We start from the raw sequence: 12500 nt of genomic DNA on the forward strand, positions 1-12500 counted from the left end.
AGGACAACATCAAATAAATAGACATGCGTGACACTAGACAAGCTAATAGAGAAGGTCAATGACTGAGATGTGTTGCACCAGGTTGTAAGGCTACATACCGCAAATTCCCTGACGACCATCTGGCCATGGGAATAAGAGAGAGGGTGTGAATGCAATGTAAACAAAACGTTACATATACATTAAGAAAACAAGATGTCAATGCGTTTAAGAAATGCAACAAAATAAATTAAGGACAAGCTGAGTGGCTTAGGCAAACCTTTACTTGTACTTGACAAGACAGAGAAAGACAGATAATCAAACTTCAAAACATACTCACATAAACGTGTCAACGGGCTCCTTTTGGGTTAAACTCTACACGCCAAGATGCTTCCTCTGTAGGTTGTATTTATATCATTAGAGTAGTGACATTTTTAACAGGCAAAGTGATCATCGATTAAAAATCTGGTAATGTAAATATATTTACTATAAACAGCCAGCATTGATGTTATCAATCAAAACAATTAACTCTTTGTTTTATTTCCTTACACGAGTAATAAAATGCCCGTAGGATTGTAAATCATCAACATTAGTATTGTTATAGCTGTTTTTTCATGATGGAAAACATTCAATTTTGTGGTGCACCATATGCTTATCACAATCCATAGATCAGCTTGTTGAGCACTCGCCTCGCATGCGATCTCCAGACAAATGAATTATTTCTCACGTTGCGGCATGAACTGCAGTCCACATGTTATGATTCGGGTTCAGCCCGGAGAGTCAGTAAGTCAACATAGCTCAAATCATCGACATCAAGAAAAAAATATAAGAGTTATCAAAGACAGAGAGAACTCTTTAATAAGTTCCCAAGCAGATCAGTCTGGGTAGAGAAAGGGAAGAGGCAGAAGTCCGGCTTTCGCGTAACGACTATGATAGCGAAATAATAACCATAAACGAAAGGTAACTAAGATTAACAATGGTGATACAATTATTACAGATCGAAAACACAAATTGGAAAGACACAGCTCTACTTATCCATTCATTCTGCTTGTCTCTCTTCTGACATCCACGAATAAAGAACACCACGGCACATATAAATAATCGAATAAAACACAACCGCTGAATGTGATATCGTATCAATTTTAGAATCAGAAAACTCAAGCAACCTCCCTTTGTCTCTTCATGCATCGTTTGATATAACGATGCTTCGAACCGCCTGATTGAGTGGTCGAGGAGCTCAGATAAACTAGCAACCCGAAGAAGGTTCGGTCAACTCAAAATTTGTTCAGGTTATATCCAAGTAACCAGTTCCAGGGTATAACCGTTGCCATCTTTATGTTATAGCCTGACACTGAAATCCAAAAGAACTGGCAGTTTGACGTCATTATTTGGTGTTTGCACCGCCTAGTGAGTTGTCGTTAGTAGAGTTCATTGAAACAAGTTATTTCATTGGTTGAACTATTGAATACAACTCACGATTTGTTTTCTTTTGTGGCAAAAGACTGGCATTTTAACGTCATTTTTTGGTCAGTGTCAGGCCATAACTTTACGAAGGCCGTGGTATAACACCACGTTTGGGTTATAGAGGTCTTTTCTCAAATAGATCATAAAGAAAAATGTCCAGCAAAAGTCAATAAAGGGACACTTATTTACTGTGTATTTTTTATCATGTGCACTTCGAGTATATTTATGAGAAAGGATTGGAATAAGTAAAAATCATTTAATGATTTTTAATCTAGGATATTTTAGTAATCAAAATATTCATTTCCTTTCCTTTGTATTATTTAGCATAGATGTGGGAACTAACTGCACCAATCTGAAAATATCATGAATGTTGACGGTGCCATGTTACCAATAATTTCAACTAGCACCTTCTAGATGTAAAGACCATCTATGAGGCTATCTTTGTAAAGACTATTTTACAATAAAACCAATATTACACTCGGCATCGTATACCAAACACCATCAGCAAACTCAGCAAAACATATTGAACAAATAATGAAATGATTAATATGCCTGGACAGCCTCAACACCAAAATAATTGTAAGAGGTGATTTCAACCCACCGGACATCTACTGGACAAACAAAATTATTACAGGTCACCAATATCATATTGCTGTAAATGCAGCAGTTATTGACACGATGAGGTACCTCGGACTCAAATAAATAAATCTAATCCCAAGACGTGCAACATATATCCTTGATTTGGTTCTTTTACAATCAAACCGAGCCTTGTGACCGATTGCAAAAGAGTACGATGGTCAGTGACAATGATGTAATCATAAAGGAAAGCAAGAAAAAAATACACAAAATCCTTATCTGGAACAAAGCAAACATTGCAGAAATTAGAAAAGAGACAAGATAATTCAGCAACATATTCACAATAAGTAACTTGACAGACACAGAGGTAGCATGGGATTCTAGCCACTAATATCTTGACCGGATGATTGACAAACACATTCCAACAAAACTTTCCTCCCGGAAATTTCATCAATCTCGGATATTGCATGATCTGAAAGGACTTCCTTGGAGGACACAGAGAGCATGGTCTAAAGCGATAAAAACAAAGAGGACTGATGACTGGAGAGATATTTTATGACACCAAGAAGGAAATATTGCAAAAGAGCAGAAAGACTTAGCGACAGCCATTATGTGAAAAATATAATTGACGATAATAGTAACAAAAACATATGAATATTTTTTAAATGTAAAAAAGTGTCACGCCATAGGAGTTGCAGGTCTTGGAAACCAGAATGACATATGTGTTGATATGAGAGAAAAGGCTAACATTCTTCTTAACAAACAATTCTGCTCCGCTTTTATATCTGAACAAAACGATAGAACATTAGGACAAGAAACAACACAGCACCTAATTATGACAGAGATTGATGTATCAGTCGAGGGCGTTGAAAACCTGGAATATAATCTAAAATCAATTAAGACAGCGGGACCCGACACTATTTCACAACGGCTTCTAAAATTAGTAACAGAGGAGCTTGCCCCTGTGCTGACAAAACTATTTGAAATATCACGTAAATCAGGCACCTTACCATAATGAGGAAAGCTGCTTATGTGCAACCAATCCATAAAAAGGTGATAGGAAAATTGATGTAAATTATCCCTCAAACTCCTTGACCTGCAAATGCTGTAAACTACTGGAGCACATCTATGACAGATCATCTTGAGCCAAATAAATGAGTGGATGTTGCTCAGCATAGTTTCAGAGAAGGCATAAAATGTGCAAGACAAATAGTCTCTTTGGTCGATGAATTCTCACTGGAACTTGACAAGGGCGGACAGCGGACCTGATATACCTTGATTTCGAGAAAACGTTTGATAAAGTAACACATACGCGGCTTCTCTACAAGACACTGAAATGGGTATAATCATTCCTGAGCGACAGAACCGATAATGTAGTTGTCGGGGATCACACATCTGATATAGGCTGGTCATCTTTAGGAGGCCGCCAAGTATCGGTCCCATGTCCTTTGCTTTTTTTCTCTTTTTATTAACGACCACCCTGAAATTCGTCTATTTGCAGATGCCACTACACTCTACAAGCACATCCACTCAATTGAAGATAGCGTAAAACTCAAAAAGGAAAGCATCGGAGAAGTCATGGCTTATGAGCTCCAATGTATGCAAATGCAACGTTCTAACGATATCAAACAAATAAACAAACAAACAAGCAAACAAACAAAATAAAACACATATGTAAACAACGACTACCACCTTCATAGTCAAAATTAGATAACGTCAAATATTCTACAGGTCTTGTACTAAATATTACCCTTAACCTCAACTGGAAATCACAAAACGCAAATATAACATCAAAGCAAATAAAACAAGCACTATTTTAACACTAAACATGAAAGGCTCAGACACTCGCCTACAAAACTATAGCAAGGCACATCCTAAAAGCATGGTATGGGATCCCTAAACCAACAACGATATCTACAAGATCAACTTGTACAAAATAGAGCAGCAAGGAGAATAACTATTAAATATTCACAGAACAAAAGCGTAGCAAAGCTAACAGAAAGATTAGAAAAAATAAGATATGTACCGTCCAAAAAACTAATACAGGCAACACCAGCAAAATACTCCCCAACTACATTAGACAAAAAAATAAACCAACAAAAACAACAACAACAACAAAACAACAGACTAACAAGAGGACAAGACAAAAAGCTATCAATTCGAAGATCAAGAACAGACAACCTGTACCAGCCTACACTCTTTCTTTCCCTCCGCCGTTCGTTTTTAGATTGAACTCCCTCAGGAGCTGATAAAAACGAAATGCAATACATATATTGAAAGGGACTTGGAAGTGTGGAAAAAATATCAGAAATGGAATTATCACAGCATGTATAATGGATATGTGAGTGAGTTTGTATATGTGTGTGTGTGTGTGTGTGTGTGTGTGTGTGTCGTAAAGTTCATAAATGTGAACGTTAGTCTGGATCATCTATTTAAGGAGTTACTATACGACCTTCCTCTGTTAAACAATAAATTAAAATGTGTTATATTGCATTGGCATTGTGGTTAAAATAATATAGGTAAAACGTGTGTGTGCGTGTGCGTGTGTGTGTGTGCGTGTGTATGTGCAAGTTGTGCGTGTCTGTGTGTGTTTGTGTGGGTGTGTGTACAAGGGAAGGAGATAGAGATAGATATATAGATAAATATATAGATAAATAGATAGATAGATAGATCGATAGATAGATAGATAGATAGATAATAGATAGATAGGTAATAGATAGATGATAGATCGAAGATAGATAGAGAGAGAGAGATAGAGAGAGAGCAGACGGAGAGAGTTTATTTTATTTTATTTATTTTAGAAAAATCCACATTACCAATCTCTTGCCCAGTAGTCATTAGTGTTGTTCTTTATTTATTCTTTTCTTTATTTTCAAAATTGACTTTGAACGCACCTTCTACCATCTCTCTTTTCCCTTTAGTCTCATCTCAGTCTTTCTTCTTTTTTTTATTCTTTCCTTCTACTATCCATCTGACTCTTGAAACGCACCTCCTCCCTCCCCGATCCTCTCTTATCTTTTCTTTGTTCTCTTGATCTATACCTCTCCTTCTCTCATTTTCTTCTCTCTCTCTCTCTCTCTCTCTCTCTCTCTCCTCTCTCTCTCCTCTCTCTCTCTCTCTGCTTCCCCCCTGCATCCTCTCTCCTTCTTCCTTCTCTCTTATCAAATTTATAAGCCTAATCGCCATCTGACTCTTACCCACCCCCCCCCTCCCCATCCACATCTACTTTATTATTTGCTAGCGTGATAGATTTCACCTCTCTCATCTCATTGTCGCCTCTCTCATCTCTCCCTCTCTCTCTCTCTCTCCCTCTCTCTTTCTCTCTCTCCTTCTCCCTCTCTCTCTCTCTCACATATTCACATATGCATTTTACCTATAATCTTTTAATCAAAATCCCAATGTAATATAGCATATTTCCTTTTCTTGTTGACCTGGAGAAGGTCAATGGTCGAAATGCCGATTACGTTGTGATTTACCTTTTATTAAGGTCGGTTTTATTCCCTTTATCATAATATTATACATTATATTGACTCATCAAGGCACTTCTAGATTTAGATAAAGCTTTTAACTTTTACTTTCATATTTTTCAAAACCATTTGGAAATTCATTTGTGTCTATATATCTTTGATATGTATAAATTGTCGCTTTGATGTCTTTGTTAGACTGTGAAACATTTTACGCAATAATCAGTTAAGATGTTATCGACAGTTTGCCATAATAATATGGGCTTTTGCCCTCATAATTCCAACAATTATCTTCTTTCTCTAATGTCTATGGAATGTTGTTTTCAATAAAGAATGTCTCTTTAATTTATTTCTATATCTGCACTTGAATCGATGCGGGAAATACTCTATATGAATTATTTTAAAAAATAAAATAAAACGTACGATAACTAAAAGTATAAGTTATTATTTCACCTGCCTTTGATAAATTACATGTTATCATATATCATGTTTAGGATTGGTGTTATAGATAGGGTGTTATACTGCTGGCTCATTGTTCTAGAATAAAAAAGTACGCTCTATTCATTAAAAGGGGTGACGACTGTTTCAAAAGGATTTTGAATACCATCTATAAATGCTGCATAAGCAATTTATTTGGATGGCTACGACTCACAAACTTACAAATGAAACTACAACAGAAAACAAAGTGATCTCAATAAAACAGCAGACCGTGACGATCAGGGTTCCAAGATATGTTAAAGATTTTTTTTCTGAATCCAGCCCCCCCCCCCACCCCCACACTCCCTTCTATGCAGCAATGATCCTTTTCAAGGGTCAGTTAAATCTGACAGAAAGTGCTTTGCGATAGACAAAACGTCACAAGCAATTGCTATTGTCCTTTTATGCTAAACAAACCGGGATAAATTACGGCTCCACGGGTATAATTGCTTTGAAAGACTATTCAAAAAGTATCGAACTAAAATTATTGTCACAACTTTTAAAACAACAAAAATGCTTATTTACACATGAGTACGTTGAACGAATGAGAGTTATCCTTTTCAAAGGACTAAACTATGCGCCAATCAGAGCACAATTCCAACCCGGGACCTTCTAGACTGAGGTAGTGTATTATACCACTAAACCATTAAAGACGCTAGAAATAATGATAGAGTAAGAATTCGCTTTAATTTTAGATTGCCAAAGAAAAAAAGGATCTCAGCATATCTAGTCAGGGTGTTGTTGAGTGAAGTAGATTTTTGGGCTCGAACCGTGCCATACAAAATATTTCGTTGTTTTCTTTTAAATTATGTTTCATGACATGTTCTGTGACCCATGGCTACTTGACGATAACAATACTGGATGGTTTAGAGGCTCAAATTAGAATCAATAGTAAAAATTATGAGACATGGGTCTTCCGTGAGGGTACAATAAAATCACTTCGCTTTGGCATCCAATGAAAGAATATAGATAATCCATCAAACAGATTGTCTGATGTCAACAGCAATCACCCATGTTGTCCAAGTGAGCAAATTGGGGGTTAATAATCTTGCTCAAGGAAAAGAAAAAAATACTGCCTGAAGCAAGACTCGAAAACGGGACCTTCCGAATCACAGTGAAATGCCTTAACCACTCGACGACTTCGCCCCCTTAACTTGTATTAAGTTGAAACCAAAAAAAAATAATATTAAAATCTCACATTTAAAGTTATTGTCTCCTGGTAGAACTGATTTACTTCCCATATAATGACTTGGGCAGAGCTGGACTGGAAAGTATCCGCCATTCACAGCTGCGGCCCATTGCCACCTTGGTAATATTTTTCTTTGAAATGTCCAGTCCACACCTTGATGTCATCCATCCATGATCCTGTTGGCGGCCATTGCTTTCTTTCCCATTTACCTTTCGTTTAAGAACATCTTTTTGTAGACGGGTTATTCTGTCCCAGATAAGCCTAGACCCTGCTGTCTGTGGGAATCGGATTCTGTCGTCTGAAATCGCGTCCACCCAGCAATGAGTAGCGTGGTTCTAAACAAAGAAAATATGTACCTTTTATTCTTCGTGCTGGCTTGAACTTTTCCACATGTCATTTGATCAGAATGTATAGAATTCAAAACATGATCAGATTTATAATGTTTTTGTCCTCCGGATCCACTTTTATGCTCGTCGGATATTCCATAAGGCAGTCCGCCATTGTTCCGATAGTTTAGAAACAGTTATTAAGTTACTATGCGTCATTACGAGGGAGGTGACGTCAAGACTGTGGAATCATATTGGCGCGTTACAAATGCCATCCATTATAACATGATACCGGCATGGGACGATCTGATACATGTGCCGTTTTGTATTTGAAATTAAACAGTCATTTAATGTTATACAAACTGGAATAGTTCTGCTTAATTTTTTTGTAAACAGATAGGCTTGTAACAGAACAAATTGTATAGTTTGAAAATTAGAAACAAATCAAATATAAACAAATTTAGAAAATGGATACATAGATACTGAAATCAAATAAACTAACAGACGACCAGAGATTTCAGACGTTTTCCATTCCTGTGGGTTAAACGAATATTCCTGAAACAAAAAAATAGGTATTATAATAAATCATCAAATTTCAGCTCTCAGAGATCACCCTACAAAACTACCTATTAAGGCAGTAAATCAAAAATTTGGAACATTATCAAAATTGATAACATGTTTCTACAATAAAATAATGGGACCTGCCATAATTAGGATGCATAAACGTGCAATATTTACTAATGATAATGCTTATAATAAAGTGCGTACATCATTATCTTGCTGTGTCAAGGCAGAGTGACGTATCTAACAAATTATAATTATCAAAGTTTTGTCTTAACTAAACAATTTGAACCTACATCCAACGTGTCAGAGACATGGAGGCAATTCAATATCATAAAGTGCATTTTTCCAATTGTCAAACTCACGTAAATGAAATCCAATTTTACAAGATGAGAACTATTTGTTTATTTCTCTGTCTAGCCATGTACATAAACGTTTTTCTTCGTTTTGGCACCTGTATAATTAGGAGTTCATTAATGTATAGCTCCGTATTGGTGGTCAAATAATGACACTAAAGCATGTATGTCTTAGTTTTGTATGCAAATGTATCTCTAATTATCCTAGAGGCTATCTGCCCCTATGTTATGTACTTATCATTGATACCGTTAATGAAGGCACAGCGGGTATTGTATAATAATAGCAATTGCTATATTTTAATGTATCTGTTTCCAATTTTATTGAATGCACTGAGGACAATTTTATTACCTGTATGAATATGTTCAAAGAATTCGAATGAGCTATAAATTGAAGGTGTACATTCTAACTTCTGACATTCTGAGTGATCTCAGAAGCTACATTATTTCTGTGCAGTATTCCTGAACTTAACTGACATGGTGGAAATGACTCAAACAGGGGCAATGCTTGCACTTTTTGTCTTTACTAGCCTGTTTGTTAACATCGCGCTGACCAACGGTAAGCAATGACAATTTATATCAGAAATATAGAACTCGTTCATATATTTGTATAAATTAAACGCGGCACTTTAATAACTTTAACTTCAAATAACTCTACGTTATTGCGAAAAATGAAAAACTAGTTTAAAAATTCCAAAGGTAATCAACGATAATTTGTATATTATTGATAAAATATTTGAAATGATCGAGTGTTGATAAAAAATACTGTACCATGATTTTTTTTTAGTATGATATATTTTTCTAAATTTGATGATGGAAACTGCCATATGTACAAGAAAATTGTCAAAACTCAAATTGAATATTGATTATATAGCGTTGAATGATATCTGAATACTTATTTGTTCTTAAAAGAGCTCGGGGGAAAAACACCACTACTACTACTACTACTACCATTACTACTACTACTACTACTACTACTACTACTACTACTACTACTACTACTACTACTACTACTACTACTACTACTACTACTACAACTACTACTGATGCTGCTACTACTACTACTACTACTACTACTACTACTACTACTACTACTACTACTACTACTACTACTACTACTACTACTACTACTACTGTTACTACTACTACTACTACTACTACTACTACTACTACTACTACTACTACTACTACTACTACTACTACTACTACTGCTACTACGGATTACTAGTTATAGTAGTAGTATTAGTAATTATAGCAGCGATATCAGTGATGTGACTGTGGCGATTTGTGTGTTATTTTTGTGGGATCGAGTCCAACAGATAGCTCAATGGTCTGGATTCAAACTAGTATGCGCGCTATGGCTCTCGTTACCAGCTGCGCCACTCAACCTATACCACAAACGGCTCAGGTTTAACTAGGGGGGATTAAGAATTGGAATTGCCTTAGGGTCCCTTATAACTTAATTGTATTAATAACAAGTGAGTCAATACAATAGTAACGCCCAATACAATAATAACAATTCTATACATAAAGTTTAATTAGATTGTTACAGGAAAAGATAGAAAGAATGAGTATTTATTTAGTATCAGGAAGAATAGCTCTAATTGAGTGGATCTAATTTATTATTTATTTATCTATTGATTCATTTATTGCTTTATTTATGATTGATTGATTTATTTAGTTTGTAATCATTTGTGTTTGGGGAAAATACATTTGAAATGGTATAAGCCCGTTTGGATTGTCTTTATCCAGCCGGCTTGCTTGATTGAGGCAAATGCATCAGCTAGTTCCACGGTTGGCTCCTGCTTGCAGGGTTTTATGAACTTCACAACAGTGTGTTGTGGTTATGGGCTGACAGGAAGGTTCTGGTGTCGGCGATGACTGACATCATGGATTGGGTGCCTTCATGAATTGGGTACGGAGTAAAGATGGTTGATAGCCACGGATGGTGACAGCCAAAGTCAAGTACCTTCAATTAAGAGTTAAAACAACAAGGTCTCAGAACCAATAGAGTTTGTCTTTCGCCACAGGATCGTCCTTGAGCGACACATCATAATAGCCTTTATTTGCCGACAAAGGCAAGGAGAAGCAGTAACTCCATGATAATGGTAGTTATTACATTTGTATCAAACATCAACTGACAGTCGAGCTATCTTACATGATGAGAATTTAACCGGGTTGTGTCCCTGGCATTTCTTAATTTGTTTTTAATAATTATAATTGAGGTTATGATGTGTGGCCGGCGATTGGCGGTAGAGTACAGACATTCAAGCAATATACATATTGAATATAAACAAATGTTAACTATAGTATAAGATACATATAGATATAGTTTTGTACAGGTATTCCAACTTACGAACATTCATGGAATAGCACAATTAAAATATATACACAAACTATAATAGTAATGCTAGATTAAGCATTGAATTCACAGTAATATCTCGTTCCACTTTGAATGTTAACCAATAATTCATTTTACCTTCAACCGAGAGAAGATTTACAAGTTTGAAATTGGAAGGATAGCTCTTCTTTCTTGGGATTCTTAGCGTGTGTCTGATTCCATTCAGAGATGAATTTGATTTTGTGCAATAAAGTGACGCTTGGAATTATGGGAATAGCCAATTAGAAGAATGTTCCTGTTTAAGATAGCCAATGATATTCAGATGCTTTGGTAAGAAAGAATTACGGAGAGCTAGAACCTTAATTGCAATTTTAGCTACTCTTGAACGAGACAGGAACCTCAGGGCATATGGACGTTGGAGTCTTGTTTGGAAAGGATAATTAGCAGGGGAATCTGAATACAATGGGCAGACATTTTGAACAGGTGAATAAAGCCTTAAGCGGAAAGCGAGCGTTCCGTTATACAATGGGAAGGTTTCCCACCTATTGACCAAATTTTCCGTTAGCAAAATTTAGAGCTTTATTGGAGAAAAGACTGTCCATGTTTTGAGTATTTTAACTCGAGGTGTTAATCTGACTTGGCAAATATATAATGTCCACTAAGTTTGAAGTGGTTTTGAATGAGACGCTGACGAATGATAACGTAATCAAGCAGTGAAAGAAAATCGTTCGTCACAGTGACTATGATGCTATACTTTTAATTTTGTAAGGATTGATAATGATCTTCTCTCTGTTTTGACAATGGTTCATGTTCTTTGCTGAATTTGTTTGACCTATCTTCTGCTTTTGACCAGATTGATCACAATCTTCTCCTCAAACGTCTTGAAATTACTTATGGTGTATCTGGTGCAGCGCTTGATTTGTTTATGTTATAATTGTATAATCTTGAGCATATTATTACGGTTGATTTATACTGATCTGAGGAAATAATTATTAACTGTGGGGTCATCGAGGGTTCAGTATTCGGCCCGTTCTTTTGTTCTGTACACTGGCCCTCTGTCTCAGATCATCATAAATGTCGGCCTGTCTTACCATTAATACGCTGATGATAGGCAGGTGTACTGTCTCTCCATTACGAGAAATTGCTAAGGAATATCAGACATTAGGGAATTCAGAAAAGTGATTTGAGCAGGCACTTATGTTGATAATAACAAGAAATGAAGTGAGTAGGAAAGTGCCAGAAAACAGCAGAGAATAAGAACTTCGCGGCCGCGACTGGGGCTTGAACCCGCGAATTTACTAAAATATACGGTATACGGTAGAGTCACGATCTCCCCAGCCAGGCGGAGTTCTCGTACCAGTAGGGTTCGATCCCCATCACCACCACGAAGTTTCGATTCTCTGTTGTCTTCTGACACTTTACTACTGACTTTATTTCTTGACATTAGTAACAAGTGTATCCAATGTTTTCAGAAATTGATGAATGAGAACAGACTGAAACATAATAATAAGACGAGTGTACTGTACATGGAGAACAGGAAGTAGAAACGCGAATCAGATTTGAGTTCAGGGATGCTTCCATTAAAATTGTTGACAAAGTGAAAAACATCGTCACATTCTTAGGCTCTGGACTGTCGATGGAGCATCAGGTTAATAATTTGGTTAGATATCTATTTCTCCAATTAAAAAAGATTGCTTTCATTAGCCGGTCAAACAAATGGTTGTGTCCAGCCTGCTATCGAAATTGGGTAATTGTACTGCTCTGTCGTTTGAC

The 12500-nt window shown here is 36.3% G+C and overlaps 2 protein-coding genes across 3 annotated transcripts in view; one reads left to right on the top strand and one right to left on the bottom strand.

Annotated features, from left to right (window-relative positions):
• Positions 1-370, bottom strand: part of LOC144959838 (C-type mannose receptor 2-like) — a 20355-nt gene extending 19985 nt beyond the window's left edge. For both annotated transcript variants that reach the window (XM_078892619.1, XM_078892620.1), the window contains exon 1: positions 317-370. The gene's annotated coding sequence lies outside the window, so the exon portion shown is untranslated. The remainder of the gene's footprint in view (positions 1-316) is intronic.
• Positions 371-8783: 8413 nt separating this feature from the next.
• The window catches only part of LOC144960114 (low affinity immunoglobulin epsilon Fc receptor-like), a 13476-nt gene continuing 9759 nt past the window's right edge, over positions 8784-12500 (top strand). Inside the window, exon 1 of the mRNA XM_078893089.1 lies at positions 8784-8945. Coding sequence (XP_078749215.1) covers positions 8864-8945 — 82 coding nt within the window. The 5' untranslated portion in view covers positions 8784-8863. The remainder of the gene's footprint in view (positions 8946-12500) is intronic.

This window comes from Berghia stephanieae, chromosome 14 (genome assembly GCF_034508935.2).
Source record: "Berghia stephanieae isolate SIO BIC M18660-M18661 chromosome 14, UCSD_Bste_1.3, whole genome shotgun sequence".
Lineage (NCBI taxonomy): Eukaryota > Metazoa > Mollusca > Gastropoda > Nudibranchia > Aeolidiidae > Berghia > Berghia stephanieae.